Source organism: Oncorhynchus keta, chromosome 28 (assembly GCF_023373465.1).
Source record: "Oncorhynchus keta strain PuntledgeMale-10-30-2019 chromosome 28, Oket_V2, whole genome shotgun sequence".
In the NCBI taxonomy this organism is placed as follows: domain Eukaryota; kingdom Metazoa; phylum Chordata; class Actinopteri; order Salmoniformes; family Salmonidae; genus Oncorhynchus; species Oncorhynchus keta.
This window is the reverse complement of record NC_068448.1, coordinates 62,977,564-62,995,768: the sequence shown is the minus strand read 5'-3', so window position 1 is coordinate 62,995,768 and position 18,205 is coordinate 62,977,564. Positions and strand designations below refer to the sequence as shown.

Below are 18,205 nucleotides of genomic sequence, written 5' to 3'. Positions count from 1 at the left end.
CAATCTGGACCCTCTATTTCTGAAACTATCCGCCGCCATTGTCGCAACCCCTATTACCAGCCTGTTCAACCTCTCTTTCATATCGTCTGAGATCCCCAAGGATTGGAAAGCTGCCGCAGTCATCCCCCTCTTCAAAGGGGGAGACACCCTGGACCCAAACTGTTACAGACCTATATCCATTCTGCCCTGCCTATCTAAGATCTTCGAAAGCCAAGTCAACAAACAGGTCACTGACCATCTCGAATCCCACCGTACCTTCTCCGCTATGCAATCTGGTTTCCGAGCCGGTCACGGGTGCACCTCAGCCACACTCAAGGTACTAAATGATATCATAACCGCCATCGATAAAAGACAGTACTGTGCAGCCGTCTTCATCGACCTTGCCAAGGCTTTCGACTCTGTCAATCACCATATTCTTATCGGCAGACTCAGTAGCCTCTGTTTTTCGGATGACTGCCTTGCCTGGTTCACCAATTACTTTGCAGACAGAGTTCAGTGTGTCAAATTGGAGGGCATGCTGTCCGGTCTTCTGGCAGTCTCTATGGGGGTGCCACAGGGTTCAATTCTCGGGCCGACTCTTTTCTCTGTATATATATATATCAATGATGTTGCTCTTGCTGCGGGTGATTCCCTGATCCACCTCTATGCAGACGACACCATTCTATATACTTTCGGCCCGTCATTGGACACTGTGCTATCTCACCTCCAAACGAGCCTCAATGCCATACAACACTCCTTCCGTGGCCTCCAACTGCTCTTAAACGCTAGTAAAACCAAATGCATGCTTTTCAACCGATCGCTGCCTGCACCCGCATGCCCGACTAGCATCACCACACTGGATGGTTCCGACCTTGAATATGTGGACACCTATAAGTACCTAGGTGTCTGGCTAGTCTGCAAACTCTCCTTCCAGACCCATATCAAACACCTCCAATCGAAAATCAAATCAAGAGTCTGCTTTCTATTCCGCAACAAAGTCTCCTTCACTCACCCTGCCAAGCTTACCCTAGTAAAACTGACTATCCTACCGATCCTCGACTTCGGCGATGTCATCTACAAAATTGCTTCCAACACTCTTCTCAGCAAACTGGATGCAGTTTATCACAGTGCCATCTGTTTTGTCACTAAAGCACCTTATACTACCCACCACTGCGACTTGTATGCTCTAGTCGGCTGGCCCTCGCTACATATTCGGCGCCAGACCCACTGGCTCCAGGTCATCTACAAGGCCATGCTAGGTAAAGCTCCGCCTTATCTCAGTTCACTGGTCACGATGGCAACACCCATCCGTAGCACGCGCTCCAGCAGGTGTATCTCACTGATCATCCCTAAAGCCAACACCTCATTCGGCCGCCTTTCGTTCCAGTACTCTGCTGCCTGTGACTGGAACGAATTGCAAAAATCGCTGAAGTTGGAGACTTTTATCTCCCTCACCAACTTCAAACATCAGCTATCTGAGCAGCTAACCGATCGCTGCAGCTGTACATAATCTATTGGTAAATAGCCCACCCATTTTCACCTACCTCATCCCCACAGTTTTTATTTATTTACTTTTCTGCTCTTTTGCACACCAATATCTCTACCTGTACATGATCATTGATCATTTATCACTCCAGTGTTAATCTGCAATATTGTAATTATTCGGCTACCTCCTCGTGCCTTTTGTACACATTGTATATAGACTCCCCTTTTTTTTCTACTGTGTTATTGACTTGTTAATTGTTTACTCCATGTGTAACTCTGTGTTGTCTGTTCACACTGCTATGCTTTATCTTGGCCAGGTCGCAGTTGCAAATGAGAACTTGTTCTCAAATAGCCTACCTGGTTAAATAAAGGTGAAATAAAAATAAAATAAAAAATTCCCGTCTGTGTTCGCGAAACAGTCCTGTAGTGTAGCATCCGTGTCATCTGACCACTTCCGTATTGAGCAAGTCACGGGTACTTCCTGCTTTAGTTTTTGTTTGTAAGCAGGAATCAGGAGGATATAATTATGGTCAGATTTTCCAAATGGAGGGCAAGGGAGCATTTTCTTGTTTGCTTATGGCCTTATAGAGTAGGTTTCGTGCAGTCTCAGTGCCAGCATCTGTCTGTGGTGGTAAATAGACGGCTACGAATAATGTAGATGAGAACTCTCTTGGTAGATAGTGTGGTCTACAGCTTATCATGAGGTACTCTCCCTCAGGCGAGCAATACCTAGAGACTTCCTTTATATTAGGCATCGCGCACCAGCTGTTATTGACAAATAGACACATACCCCCACCCCTTGTCTTACCTGACGTAGTTGATCTGTCCTGCCGATGCACGGAAAACCCAGCTAACTGTTTATTATCCGTGTCGTCGTTCAGCCACGACTCTGTGAAACATAAGATATTACATGTCTTTGTAGGATACTCTCGAACGGAGATCATCCAGTTTATTCTCCAGTGATTGCATGTTGGCCAATAGAACGGATGGTAGAGGTGGATTGACCACTCGCCAACAAATTCTCACAAGGCACCCCAATCTCTGCCCCCTGTATTTGTCTTTTCTTCATGGGAATGACAGGAATTTTGTCCACACAACATTTGGTGGATGCAGATGCTTCTGAAGCTTAGAGAAATTAGTTGTGGGATGAGTCTGACTTTCAGGAAATGTCAGTTAAAGATAAGTACACTGAATTAAGACTACCAAATGCCTATTTAGACACAATCACCGTCCCTTCAAAGTAAGTTACTAAATGTAGTCCAGTTTGTAACATTCTCTTTGAAATGGCCTTTGAAATTATGTAATTCAATGTAGTTAGCTTTGAAATGTTTGTATGTCCATTTTAAAGTGGTAAAAATTCATAACGTTGATAGTATGGTGTCGTGTCTTTCCTATCATTAAATTGAAGACATAGTTTTTATCAAAGATTCTCTGTAATTAGAATTACGCAATCAACTGATTAATCCTGTAAATGTAATTAACTAGGAAGTTGGGGCACCAAGGAAAAATATTCAGATTACAAAGTTATAATTTCCTAAAATAACTTTTCAGATATTTTATCTGATCAATTAGTCTTCGAATTAATTAATTATTTACTTTACCTCACTTTAGTCTCATTCCAAAGTTGTAAATTGTTGGTTATCTGCACGAACCCAGTCTTCACTATGAGTCATCCATACATCAATTGTCTTAAATTATTTATTTATTACTAAGTAATTCACAGAAATGCGTAAACAAACAAACAAACAAGGTAAATGTGGTTACATGAAATGAGAATGTGCCCTAGTGGGCTAAACCGGCAAGGCGGCTTGTTAGACAAAAGGGGAAGTGGGGGTCAACTAAGAAGTCACTACAAAGTGATAATTGTAACAATTGAAATGCTAATCCTTTGCACATGAACACTCACTCATTCGGGAACAATTGCAATCAATATATATATTTACGCTCGGTATGTCGTCTTGATCGCTGGTGAAAAGTTCATTTATTTTGTAGAATTGTCCGTCTCTCTCTATCGTGGTTATAGTGGATAGTTCAGAGTGACATTCATTTGTTTCTTTATAGAACGGCTGTTTCGGCGGTTGTCGTTCTTCACGTTCAGTGAACCGAATTCCTAGCTGCAGACTAGTAATTAATATCAAAGACTTGTTCGTATTCTGTCTATTGATTTTCTAAGAGTTTAACCACATGGTATGGTTAAAAGATTCAGCAATGTTTTACATTCTTTGTCTTCTTCCTAAAGGATAAAAACATGGTCTGCAACCTTTAGCCATCTCGTAATTGAGGTAAGCTCGGTCTGCTGATCGAAAACCCGAGTGGGGGTTTTATTCGGGAAGGGCTGTCCCAGGATGTCTGACCCTAACTGGGCTCAGCGGCGGTCCTCTGATTTAGTTCAATACAAACAGTATCATACTCACTCATTCATCTTATACAACAATTAGATGTAAACCTCATATCTGAGGCTATTATATAAACAGCGTTATGGTAATGTGGCCACACCGTCTCCCATGAGCTTCCCCAAGTTGTGACAAACGGACCAGTTCGTAGCTGGATTCTTCACCGATCTTTTATACTTTCTCTGGAACATGAAATTTGTTCGTACCTCGAGTTCTGTGAGGTGGAAGGAATTCCTTTGTCCTCTATGACCCTGTGACAGGGTCTTCTCAGGAATTTACGACGTCTCTGACCACAGCAACCTAGTTGAAGGGGGAGAGGGGGATGGGGCTTGCTATACCCAAAGAGGCCAATGTCATGACAATGGTAAACTAATGTTTAAAATGAAATACTAATGTTAATGTACCAAAATTCATAGGTAGATGCAAAACATTTGGGGACTGTATTAAGACCAGGCACCCCAGGCTGAAATTGCATTTTTGCATGTCAGTGAAACTTTCAAGAAGCAAGGTGTCGCTTGCCACATCATGATGCATTTTTGATGTGGCATGTGACACATTTTTGCTTCTTGAAAGTACAATATCATCACTGCTGACATGCAAAACATTTGGGACGGTATTAACAGTTTTCTAAGCAAGTAACTACTAAAATATAGTTTGGATTCTTCCTTCAATCTCTTTGGTAAACCAGCTCTCGGCTAACCCTTTCAGTGTTTCCCCTATATTCTGCTTAATTGTGGATGCTACTCCAAAAGATCTGATGTAAAAACATTTTCAGTGTAAACTTAAATGACTAAAACCAGATATAAAGTATGTAGAAAAGATAATGGAGCTATATATTTTTTAATAATATCACGTTTGAGAACTAAACCATCAGAATAAAAAATAGAAAATCTAAAATAAAAAAAATGGCATGGGGCCGCCATTGATTTTATGTTTGAATCACTTGGATAGCATAGGAACTTTCCAGTGTTTCCGGGTTCCTATAATATATGACCTATAATTACTTACAATATGAGTGAAATAGTTTTCCTTCTAAAAAATTGTACACTGAACTAAAATATAAACACAAGATGTAAATTGTTGGTCCCATCTTTCATGAGCTCAAATAAAAGATCCCAGAAATGTTCCATACACGCAAAGATTATTTCTCTCCACATCCGGCTTCTTTACCTGCGGGGTCGTCTGAGACCAGCCACCCTGACAGCTGATGAAACTGGGTTTGCACAACAGAAGAATTTCTGCACAAACTGTCAGAAACCCTGTCAGGGAAGCTCATCTGTGTGTTCGTTGTCCTCACCAGGGTCTTGACCTGACTGCAGTTCTGTGTCGTAATCGGCTTCAGTGGGCAAATGCTCACCTTTGATGGCCACTGGCACGTTGGAGAAGTGTGCTGTTTAAGGATGAAGCCGGTTTTCAACTGTACCGGGCAGATGGCAGACAACCTGTAAAGCGTTGTTGGTGAGCGGTTTGCTGATGTCAAAGTTGTGAACAGAGTGCCTCATGGTGGCGGTGGGGTTATGGTGTGGGCAGGCAAAAGCTACAGACAACAAACACAATTGCATTCAAATATGTCAATTTTGAAGGCGCAGAGATTTTTTATTTTTATTTTTTTTATTTCACCTTTATTTAACCAGGTAGGCTAGTTGAGAACAAGTTCTCATTTGCAACTGCGACCTGGCCAAGATAAAGCATAGCAGTGTGAACAGACAACAGAGTTACACATGGAGTAAACAATTAGCAAGTCAATAACACAGTAGAAAAAAATGGGCAGTCTATATACAATGTGTGCAAAAGGCATGAGGTAGGTGAATAATACAATTTTGCAGATTAACACTGGAGTGATAAATGATCAGATGGTCATGTACACGTAGAGATATTGGTGTGCAAAAGAGCAGAAAAGTAAATAAATAAAAACAGTATAAAAACAGTACGGGAATGAGGTAGGTGAAAATGGGTGGGCTATTTACCTATAGACTATGTACAGCTGCAGCGATCGGTTAGCTGCTCGGATAGCTGATGTTTGAAGTTGGTGAGGGAGATAAAAGTCTCCAACTTCAGCGATTTTTGCAATTCGTTCCAGTCACAGGCAGCAGAGTACTGGAACGAAAGGCGGCCAAATGAGGTGTTGGCTTTAGGGATGATCAGTGAGATACACCTGCTGGAGCGCGTGCTACGGATGGGTGTTGCCATCGTGACCAGTGAACTGAGATAAGGCGGAGCTTTACCTAGCATGGACTTGTAAATGACCTGATGAGATCCTGAGGCCCATTGTCGCGCCATTCATCCGTCGCCTCCACTCATGTTTCAGCATGATAATGCACGGCCCCATGTCGCAAGAATCTATACACAATTATTGGATGCAGAAACTGTCCCAGTACTTCCATGGCCCGCATACTCACCAGACATGTCACCCATTGAGCATGTTTGGGATCACCTATTGAGCATGTTTTGGATTGACATGTAATACAGCGTGTACAGCCAGTTCCCGCCAATATTCAGCAACTTCGCACAGCCATTGAAGGGGAGTGGGACAACAGTCCATGGGCCACAATCAACTGCCTGATCAACTCTAAACGAAGGAGATGTGTTGCGCTGCATGAGGCAAATGGTAATCAATCAAATTTATTTATCAAGCCCCTTTTTACATCAGCCGATGTCACCAAAGTGCTGTACAGAAACCATGGTGGCTAGGAGAAACTCAGTAGAAAGGCAGGAACCTAGGAAGAAACTTAGAGGAACCAGGCTTTGAGGGGTGGCCAGTCCTATTCTGGCTGTGCCGGGTTGAGATTATAACAGAACATGGCCAAGATGTTCAAACATTCATAGATGACCAGCAGGGTCAAATAATAATAATCACAATAGATGTAGAGGGTGCAACAGGTCAGCACCTCAGTAGTAATTGTCAGTTGGCTTTTCATAGTCGAGCATTCAGAGTTAGAGAGAGCTTGTGCAGTAGAGAGTGATCACACCAGATACTGACTTGTTTTCTGATCCACGCCCGTACTTTAAAAAACTTCTTTTTTTTTTAAAGATATGTGACCAACCAATGCGTGTCTGTATTCCCAGTTGTGTGAAATCTATAGATTAGGGCCTGATTCATCTTTAAAATTGTTGCATGTTGTGTTTATTTTTGTTCAGTATAATTATATTAAAAGGCAGCTTTTTTTGTTTGAATGGTGTGGCCGCTTATTGGCCAGCTCATCCTCTTCTAGACCGCTGATTTGCCAGCTCATCTTCCTCAGGAATATGACATATTCTGTAAGGAAATAGCAAGTATTGAAATGCTCTAAGATAGAAGTTTGAGGTGGGGTTTTTAAGTGCTTTTTATTTTTTTCTCCCAATTTATGCATTGGCCACATACGAGTACAGAACAAAAACATTATTTTTAACAGAATGTAAACTTTTAAAAGGGAGAATTTCACTGGACAGTTACTTTAAAACTGCACATTTTCTCTAAGCCCCATGGCCAAATGAATAGAATTGTTGGAAATTAGCTTTAAAACAGCTAAATTGATTCCACAGCTAAGAGGGCATCTAAAATGTTCAGTCGGAGAGTGCACCATTGGCCACACCAACGATCCAAGGGGAAACGCTGCCTTTTCCCCAATAGCTGTCAGTCTGTCCATCTCTCAATCAATCTCTCTCCCTTCCCTTCTCTCCCAGAGGACAACTCTCTGCAGTTTGATGGGGTGGACTTTGATGAACCCATGGAGGTGGGGCTTGAACAGGAAAAGGAGGGGCCTGCAAATGAAGAGGAGGAGCCAGAGACCAAACCAGCTGTTAAAGTGGACCCTAAAGCAGAACCACAGGACCTGGTCCTACTGTGAGTGTGTGTCTGCTTGCTTGTCTCCTGTTAGTGGTTCTACCATAGACTTTGCTAGACATGGCATCATTGTATCTGTCCCATGGTGTCTGTGAGAGCACAGGCAGTGCCATTGAGGCCATCTCTATTTTGAAGTAGTCAATTTTCTTCTACTTTATGAGTTGGCAAACAAACTGAAAGGCTGCATACTGTTTGAACAGGTATAAAGTCATAGTTGGTTATTTACTGGCACCTGCATTTATGGAATGTTTGCTCACGTATAATTAATTGGCTGATCCCTCATGGTGACTTGAGTAGGAATTATGTGGTCCTTCCTTAACCCATATGAAGTCCCATCAAGTTGACTACTTCAAAAATGGTGAAAGTCCACAGTGGCGCTGCCAATGCTGAAATAGGCTTTTGGGCACTAGTCTTCTATCTCTATGGGTTATACTATGAGTCGAGGCCAAATAAAAAAAATGTGTGTGTGTTTACATAAGTGGTGGTAAAAGTACTCAATTGTCATACTTTAGTCATTTTCTATTAAGGTATCTTTACTTTTACCCAAATAAAAGTGAACCAACCAGTAAAATACTACTTGAGTTAAAGTATTTGGTTTTAAATATACTTAAGTATCAAAAGTAAATTAAATTTCTAAAAGGCGGCATGACTTTCTTTTATATTATGGATAGTCAGGGGAACACTCCAACACTCAAGACGTAATTGACCAATGAAGTGTTTGTGTTTAGTGAGTCCGCCAGATCAGAGGCAGTAGGGATGACCAGGGATGTTCTCTTGATAAGTGTGTGAATTAGACCATTTTCCTGTCCTGTTAAGCATTCAAAATGTAACGAGTACTTTTGGGTATCAGGGAAAATGTATGGAGTAAACAGTACATTATTTTCTTTATATATTTACTATATAAATAGTAAAGTACAGATACCCCAAAAATCTTCTTAAGTAGAACTTTCAAGTATTTTTAGTTCCACTGGTTTACAGTAGCAACCACTGGATCATGAGAACCTTATTAGCCCATATATTCTGTTCCTCCAGGAGGGGCAAGCTGGGGGGGACTTGGGGTCAGGAGGAGGGGGACAGTGAGGCCCCCGTGGAGGTGCAAGTCGACCCCAGCCGTCTCCCATTGGCCGAGGGGCCAGAGGGAGAGCTCATGTTCCGCTTCTATTGGCTGGATGCCTTCGAGGACCAATACAGCCAACCAGGTGAGTTCTTACCAAACCCATGGACTAGTACAGCCAAACAGGTGTGGTCTTACTTAACCCATAGACTATTACAGCCAACCGAGTTCATATTACCAATCAGATGTCCAGGAATCCTCACTAAAACAACCAAGAAAGTGAGCCCTTCCCAAACAAAATGTGGCATGTTTAAGATGTGGTAATTTTATGGTTATGTAATGTGTTTTCCAGGTGTGGTGTACCTATTTGGTAAGGTGTGGATCGAGTCAGCCAAGGCCCACGTCAGCTGCTGTGTGTCAGTGAAGAACATCGATAGGACCATGCACTTCCTGCCCCGCGAACGCGTGAGTCCTGTTTCCTGTCACATGATCAGCTACTCCAGAATATCCACGTTTTCACACAATGTTAGACTACTATTGGAATCAACTGTGACCCAAACTGTCTCTGATGAGCTTTATTATGGAATGTTGACGTTTCCACCTAATACTGTGTTGTGTGTTTTGTGATTGCTCTTCTGGTAGGTTGTGTGTTTTTATAATGGGTCTCCTTATTGGTTGTGTGTTGTTATTGACAGATGGTGAACCCAAAGACAGGCGAGGAGACAGACACTCCGGTGGGGATGATGGATGTCTACCAGGAGGTCAATGACCTCTCTGAGAAGTTTAAGATCATGAAGTTCAAGTCCAAGGTCTGTGCCCGTCTCCCCTCGGACCAGATAGAGAAGGATTAGACTTACAGAATGATGTCAGAGGGGTTGGGTTAAATGCGGAAGGCACATTTCAATTGAATGCATTCAGTTGTACAACTGACTAGGTATCCTCCTTTCCCTTTCTTAGCAGAGAACAGGAAGTAGCCTAAACATGGGAACCAATGTTCATTTTATGACTTCCTTAGTATGTTTATTATAGACACGTTGAATGATTAGTTGATAGGCTGGCTGTGCTCTCTGTTACCGTCTGTAGAAAGTGGAGAAGAGCTACGCCTTTGAGATCGCTGATGTCCCTACAGAGTCCGAGTACCTGGAAGTCAGATACTCTGTGAGTATTCTCTCGTGTGTGTGTGTGTGTGTGTGTGTGTGTGTGTGTGTGTGTGTGTGTGTGTGTGTGTGTGTGTGTGTGTGTGTGTGTGTGTGTGTGTGTGTGTGTGTGTGTGTGTGTGTGTGTGTGTGTGTGTGTGTGTGTGTGTGTGTGTGTGTGTGTGTGTGTGTGTGTGTGTGTGCGTGCGCGCGCGCGTCTCTTATCCATTGTTATTGTATTTTTTGTGCAGGCTGAGTATCCGTCTCTGCCCTCGGACCTCAAGGGTGCGACTTTCTCCAAGGTGTTTGGAACCAACACCTCCAGCCTGGAGCACTTCCTCCTCAGCAGGAAGATCAAAGGACCCTGCTGGCTGGACATCAAGACCCCACGTAAGACGACACACACGTTCTGAGACACACAGATGTTCACACGCACTCTCTCATAGTCACACACTCACACAATCAAGCAACACACACCTCTAACCCTCTCTCCGGTCTCCCTGTAGAGTTGAGCAGCGTGCCTGTGAGCTGGTGTAAGGTGGAAGCAGTGGCGATGCGTAGTGACCTGGTCACTGTGGTCAAAGACCTGCCTCCTCCACCTCTCACTGTCATGTCCATCAGCCTGAAGACTGTACAGAACCCCAAGACACACCACAACGAGGTCTGTCATATGTTAAGATCAGGGGTTTTCAACCTTCTCTTGCCCAGGGACCCCCTCCCAGGCAAACCATCATACCTAAACGGGGGAGAAATGTAACATCTTATCAGGTGAATGATAATGGCAAGGAGAAGTAATCAACATTTTAAAATGTAATATATTTGGTAGATATATTATAATTGGAAGAGGAGGTGTAAACTCTAACATAGTCTGTTAGTTAGAAAGGTAACTCCAAACACATTTTCACCAAGAGCAGCTGGTTAACAAAGGTCAGACGTGTTGAAAATTTTTTATTTCCGACAGTCCAAGTCAAGAAAGCTTACTTGCTGCACTGGTAGCCTATTCTCCTACTGTAGGTATGTCATTAAAAATGTATTTGTTATTTTCTTGTTGCAGTTTTTAGTCTAGGTGGAACTAACAAGTGGAACAAGTACCCTTTAACTAACCCATATAATTAGAATTCCTAGAACACATTCCCATTCAGACACTAGAACAGATATTCCCATTCTATGGCATTGACACGGTCTGAGGAGACAATGTTCCCATTCTATGAGTTATATTGCTACACTCTCACTGTGAGTAATCTAGTAAATGACTTAAGTCTGTCATTCACTTGAACAATGAGCCCATCTCTTATCAAATCAATTGGCCCATAGATAGATAATGCACATTCCAATCAAAATGGATAGTGGATGTTATTGCATGTAGTGCAACACTTGTCTTAACAAGGTTTCCTTTTTACTTTCCTTTTTATTGTGGGTAGGTAAATATGAAAGGATATGGCTTCAAATACAATAAGATAGCAAATAATCCCTTTATTAGGATGCGACAACCCTGATGGTCTCCATTGGAATCCTGTTATGGCTAGTGTAGGGATGGTTTGTTATGGTAGAAACCATATGTTTCTGTTATCTTTTATATGTTTTCTGTGATCTGATGGCCTGTTAGATTAGCTTTGGTTACACCCTCTCCGTGGCACCACAGCTCGTTCGTTACCTTTGTGTTTGCATGTTATTCTTCAAATTTTCCAGCCACTGAGCAGCAAAAGGGCTGAAAAGCCATGGTTACACATTAATCCTACATGTCTGGAGTTTTCTGAAACCATCCACCTTCTCTCTCTATCCAGGGTTTGCACAAAGTGCTTAAAGTACTTCAATAAGGCACTCTGAAATTGAAGTACTGGAATACCTTGAAAATCGACATTTTCTCAAGTTGGTACTTGAAATGTACTTGAATTAAATTGAGAGGAGCACAGATTATGAACAAATATGTTTATCAAAAATATTAGAAAAATATATTGGTCTTGTGATTTTCGTGCTGTGAGCTCGCTCATTTCACCCACACTGGCACTCAGCCAGGCAGGTACAGAACTGAATGATTAGGTGCCACCTAACGTCACATTGAGAGCTAAAATGCCCGACAAATGTAGATTCAACCCTGCCTTTTGTGCGTATGGAAAATGTTGGGGATATTAGAATATTCGTGTTTAAGTCCTTAAATTTAACATGCCACTGTCTGTACGAACCCCGTTTCTCGCTCTCTCTCGCTGACTCTCTGTGTGGTGTGATTGCGTGTGATAGTGACTCTGACCAATTAGACTTGACTAAATAATTAGTGATGCAACTGGCCTGAACCTTACCTATTATTTCCTGCTTCCTGTCCATCCCTAGATTGTGTCCCTGGCTGCCTTGGTCCACCACAGTTTCCACTTGGACAAGGCCCCCCCTCAACCCCCCTACCAGACACACTTCTGTGGTGAGTTGGTGTCACAACCTGGGAGGGAGGGAGGGAGGGGGGGAGGGGAGGGGAAGGATGTTCTGGCTTTTTTTACGGTCTCAAATGTTTGCTTACTCAGTGTTCTGTCCTTTGTGTGTTTTAGTGGTCAGTAAACCCAACGACTGTATCTTCCCCTATGACTTCATGGATGCCGTAAAGAAGAAGGTGAGTGATGACAGAACAACACCACACTGGTTTATCTGAAATCCTGTCCTTTAGCAGGTGAAGAGTCAGAGCCCTGTTCAAATACATAGAAATGCGTCCCTCTCCTCCTTTGACTTGATCACTGACTCCCCCTCCCCCAACCCTCTAATTTCTCTCTCGCCCTCTCTGTCAGAATGGTAAGGTGGAGATAGCAGCCACTGAGAGAACTCTCCTGGGATTCTTCCTGGCCAAGATGCACAAACTTGACCCTGACATCGTGGTGGTGAGTAAGACGGGAAACTACATACCAGCTACGTATGAGCTACATAGCAGAACCATAAAGATACAGACCAGTTTCATGTGAGATACTTATGAGTGATGTAATAAGCTAATTGAGAATATGCGCTGCATAGGAGATACTTTATGTAATTTTCATACATTGCATTCGGAAAGTATTCATATCCCTTGACTTTTTCAAAATGTTATGTTACAGCCTTATTCTAAAATGGATTTATTTGTTTAAACTAATAACACACACACACTGCTTAAACTAATAACACGCAATTCTACGTTTTTTATTGAACACCGTGTAAACATTCACAGTGCAGGGTGGGAAAAGTATGTGTAATCAAATTTTATTGGTCACACGCATGGTTAGCAGATGTTAATGTGAGTGTAGCGAAATGCTTGTGCTTCTAGTTCTGACCATGCAGTAATATCTAACAATTTCACAACAAAGGAATGACTAAGAATATGTACATATAAATATATGGATGAGCGATGGCCGAATGGCATAGGCAAGATGCAGTAGATGGTACAGTACATAAATATGAGATGAGCAATGTAGAGTATGTAAACATTATATAAAGTGGCATTGTTTAAAGTGACTAGTGATACATTTATTACTTCCAATTTTTAATTATTAAAGTGGCTAGATATTTGAGTCAGTATGTTGGTAGCAGCCACTCAATGTTAGTGATGACTGTTTAACAGTCTGATGGCCTTGAGATAGAAGCTGTTTTTCATTCTCTCGGTCCCAGCTTTGATGCACCTTTACTGACCTCGCCTTCTGGATGATAGCGTGGTGAACAGGCAGTGGCTCGGGTGGTTGTTGTCCTTGATGATCTTTTTGGCCTTCCTGTGACATCGGGTGGTGTTGGTGTCCTGGAGGGCAGGTAGTTTGCCTCCGGTGATGCGTTGTGCAGACCTCACTACCCTCTGGAGAGTCTTACGCTTGTGGGTGGAGCAGTTGCCGTACAAGGCGGTGATACAGTCCGACAGGATGCTCTCAATTGTGCATCTGTAAAAGTTTGAGTATTTTTGGTGACGACAAATTTCTTCAGCCTCCTGAGGTTGAAGAGGTGCTGTTGTGCCTTCACCATGCTGTCAGTGTTGGTGGACCATTCCAGTTTGTCCGTGATTTTTACGCCGAGGAACTTAAAACGTTCCACCTTCTCCACTACTGTCCCGTCGATGTGGATAGGGGGATGTTCCCAATGCTGTTTCCTGAAGTCCACGTTCATCTCCTTTGTTTTGTTGACGTTGAGTGTGAGGTTATTTTCCTGACACCACACTCCGATTGCCCTCGCCTCCCTGTAGGCCATCTCGTCGTTGTTGGTAATCAAGCCTACCACTGTTGTGTCGTCCGCAAACTTGATGATTGAGTTGGAGGCGTGCGTGGCCACGCAGTCGTGGGTGAACAGGGAGTACAGGAGAGGGCTCAGAACGCACCCTTGTGGGGCCCCCGTGTTGAGGATCAGCGGGGAGGAGATGTTGTTGCCTACCCTCACCACCTGGGGGGCGGCCCGTCAGGAAGTCCAGTACCCAGTTGCACAGGGCGGGGTCGAGACCCAGGGTCTCGAGCTTGATGACGAGCTTGGAGGGTACTATGGTGTTGAATGCCGAGCTGTAGTCGATGAACAGCATTCTCACATAGGTATTCCTCTTGTCCAGGTGGGTTAGGGCAGTGTGCAGTGTGGTTGAGATTGCATCGTCTGTGGACCTATTTGGGCGGTAAGCAAATTGGAGTGGGTCTAGGGTGTCAGGTAGGGTGGAGGTGATATGGTCCTTGACTAGTCTCTCAAAGCACTTCATGATGACGGAAGTGAGTGCTACGGGGCAGTAGTCGTTTAGCTCAGTTACCTTAGCTTTCTTGGGAACAGGAACAATGGTGGCCCTCTTGAAGCATGTGGGAACAGCAGACTGGTATAGGGATTGATTGAATATGTCCGTAACCACACCGGCCAGCTGGTCTGCGCATGCTCTGAGGGCGCGGCTGGGGATGCCGTCTGGGCCTGCAGCCTTGCGAGGGTTAACACGTTTAAATGTCTTACTCACCTCGGCTGCAGTGAAGGAGAGACCGCATGTTTCCGTTGCAGGCCGTGTCAGTGGCACTGTATTGTCCTCAAAGCGGGCAAAAAAGTTATTTAGTCTGCCTGGGAGCAAGACATCCTGGTCCGTGACTGGGCTGGATTTCATCTTGTAGTCCGTGATTGACTGTAGACCCTGCCACATGCCTCTTGTGTCTGAGCCATTGAATTGAGATTCCACTTTGTCTCTGTATTGACGCTTAGCTTGTTTAATAGCCTTGCGGAGGGAATAGCTGCACTGTTTGTATTCAGTCATGTTGCCAGACACCTTGCCCTGATTAAAAGCAGTGGTTCGCGCTTTCAGTTTCACGCGAATGCTGCCATCAATCCACGGTTTCTGGTTAGGGACTACACTATATTTGTCTATTGCTGTGACTTAGATGAAGATCAGATCAAATTTGATGACCAATTTATGCCTATATCCAAGTAATTCCAAATGGTTCACATACTTTTTCTTGCCACTGTAGGTGTACAGAGGCCCATTATCAGCAACCATCACTCCTGTGTTCCAATGGCACATTGTGTTAGCTAATCCAAGTTTTTAATTTTAAAAGGCTAATTGATCATTAGAAAACCCTTTTGCAATTATGTTAGCATAGCTGAAAACTGTTTTTCTGATTTTAAAGATTCAAAAAGGTGGGCCTTCTTTAGACTAGTTGAGTATCTGGAGCATCAGCATTTGTGAGTTTGATTACAGGCTCAAAATGGCCAGAAACAAAGCACTTTCTTCTGAAACTCGTCAGTCTATTATTGTTCAGAGAAATTAAGGCTATTCCATTCGAGAAATTGCCAAGAAGCTGAAGATCTGGTATAACACTGTGTACTACTCCCTTCACAGAACAGCGCAAATTGGCTCTAACCAGAATAGAACGAGTGGTGCAAAACTAAGCATAAGGATAAGTACATTCAAGTGTCTAGTTTGAGAAACGGACGCCTCACAAGTCCTCAACTGGCAGCTTCATTAAATAGTACCCGCAAAACACCAGTCTCAACGTCAACAGTGAAGAGGCGACTCCGGGATGCTGGCCCTCTAGGCAGAGTTGCAAAGAAAAAAACATATCTCAGACTGGCCAATAAAAATAAAAGATTAAGATGGGCAAAGAACACAGACCCTGGACAGAGGAAGATTGGAAACGAGTGTTATGGACAGACAAATCTAAGTTTGAGGTGTTCGGTTCACAACGAAGAACATTTGTGAGATGCTGAAAAAAATTAAAGATGCTGGAGGAGTGCTTGATGCCATCTGTCAAGCATGGTGTAGGCAATGTGATGGCCTGGGGGTGATTGTTGGTGTTGTAAAGTGGGAGATTTGTATAAGGTAAAGGGGATCTTGACGAAGGAAGGCTATCACTCAATTTTGCAACGCCATGCCATATCCTGTGGACGGCGCTTAATTTGAGCCAATTTCCTCCTTCAACAGGACAATGACCCAAAGCACAGCTCCAAACTATGCAATAACTAATTAGGGAAGAAGAAGTCAGCTGTTATTCTGTCTATAATTGAGTGGCCAGCACAGTCACCGGATCTCAACCTTATTGAGCTGTTGTGGGAGCAGCTTGACCGTATGGTACGTAAGTGCCCATCAAGCCAATCCAACTTGTGGAAGGTGCTTCAGGAAGCATGGAGTGAAATCTATTCAGATTACCTCAACAAATTGACAACTAGAATGCCGAAGGTCTGCGAGGCTGTAATTGCTGCAAATGGAGGATTCTTTGACGAAAGTAAAGTTTGAAGGACACAATTTCAATTAAAAATCATTATTTCTAACCTTGTCAGTGTCTTGACTATATTTCCTTTTAATTTTGCAACTCATTTCATGTATGTTTTCATGGAAAACAAGGACATGTCTGTGACCCCAAACTTTTGTATGTAAATAAGGTATTTTTATTTTATACATTTGCTACAAAAAAAATAAACCTTTTCGCTTTGTCATTATTGGGTATCGTGTGTAGGTTGACTGAAAAATAATTTAAATTTTAGAATTAGAATTAGGCTTAAGAAAATGTTGAAGGGAAGGGGTCTGAATACTTTCAGAATCCACTGTGTATTACTGCTCTCTATATTTACACCCCAGCTGACCTCTCTTCTCATCTATTTCCTGTAGGGTCATGATATATTTGGCTTTGACCTGGAAGTGCTCCTTCAGAGAATCACTGTGTGTAAGGTCCCCCACTGGTCCAAGATCGGACGCCTCAAGAGGTCCAACATGCCCAAACTAGGGGTGAGTATCAGGGACTCGAAACCTGGGTCCTCAGAGTAACTCAATATTATGTTAGCACACTGAGCTAAAGTGCAAGCATAATGAAGGAGACATGTCTCACTCCTTTGCAGTGGCTTTGGTCCATATCTAGGCCTACAGCAAAGGATAGTGGAGGTTCGAGTGGGTGTTAATGGTCTTCCTCTCTGGTGCCTGTACTGCGTAGGGTCGCAGTGGCTTTGCAGAGAAGAGCGCCACCTGTGGCCGTCTGGTGTGTGACGTTGAGATTTCAGCCAAGGAGCTGATTCGCTGTAAGAGCTACCACCTGACTGAGCTGGCTGCTCAGGTGCTGAAGACTGAGCGAGCCACTATACCTGCTGAGAACATCAAAAACCTCTACAGGTGTGTGTGTGTGTGTGTGTGTGTGTGTGTGTGTGTGTGTGTGTGTGTGTGTGTGTGTGTGTGTGTGTGTGTGTGTGTGTGTGTGTGTGTGTGTGTACATATGAGTGCTTGGTGTCGTGGAAATTTCCTCTATTTACCAAATCATGGGAGCAAACCACACACACACACACGTCAGAGTTAGTTATAAAAGTCCATCTTTAATTATATGAGCTCTTATCACAATCCTGTGACTCTCAGATAATTCAGTGTCTCCCAGTGAACTTTCTGAAAGTCCCCTTACAATGCAACTGAGTTCCTTTTAATAGCAAAGACACACATAGTCAGACAGCATAGACATAATTCATCGTTCAGCTCCTTTCCCAAACCCCAGAACCATAAACCAAATCCTCCATATCAACAGGCATATATCAAATTGTCATTTAGATACAACCCACTCAAAATACAACCTCCTGGACAAACTCACGGAGAGGAGGGTGAGGCTATTGGTTATGATAAAAGCAACATTAGAGGGAGCATAGAATGATTCCAGACACTGCCACCCTTCTTTCCCTACTAGAAAAGGTAGGGAGTAAAAGATATGTTTACACATGATGACATTTTGACCTCTCCCCTCTCTGTGGCCCATGCAACTTAGTTTTGACATAGAACAGATAACTGCAACCTCGCCACAGTATTATCAAAAATACCATTCTAATGTGAAGTAACTTACACACATTTGATGAATATTAAACATCTTACAAATGTTACCAACAAATTCTGATCCTTCCACGACATTGGTCCCACAATAAA

At 43.1% G+C, this 18,205-nt stretch overlaps 1 protein-coding gene across 2 annotated transcripts in view; it reads left to right on the top strand.

Annotated features, from left to right (window-relative positions):
* Positions 1–18,205, top strand: part of pola1 (polymerase (DNA directed), alpha 1) — a 93,486-nt gene that overhangs the window by 6,990 nt on the left and 68,291 nt on the right. For both annotated transcript variants that reach the window (XM_035741766.2, XM_035741767.2), the window contains exons 9-20: positions 7,521–7,680; positions 8,713–8,879; positions 9,087–9,199; positions 9,430–9,543; positions 9,818–9,892; positions 10,122–10,260; positions 10,377–10,531; positions 12,199–12,283; positions 12,408–12,469; positions 12,642–12,731; positions 16,922–17,038; positions 17,241–17,416. In XM_035741766.2, coding sequence (XP_035597659.1) covers positions 7,521–7,680; positions 8,713–8,879; positions 9,087–9,199; positions 9,430–9,543; positions 9,818–9,892; positions 10,122–10,260; positions 10,377–10,531; positions 12,199–12,283; positions 12,408–12,469; positions 12,642–12,731; positions 16,922–17,038; positions 17,241–17,416 — 1,453 coding nt within the window. The remainder of the gene's footprint in view (positions 1–7,520; positions 7,681–8,712; positions 8,880–9,086; positions 9,200–9,429; positions 9,544–9,817; positions 9,893–10,121; positions 10,261–10,376; positions 10,532–12,198; positions 12,284–12,407; positions 12,470–12,641; positions 12,732–16,921; positions 17,039–17,240; positions 17,417–18,205) is intronic.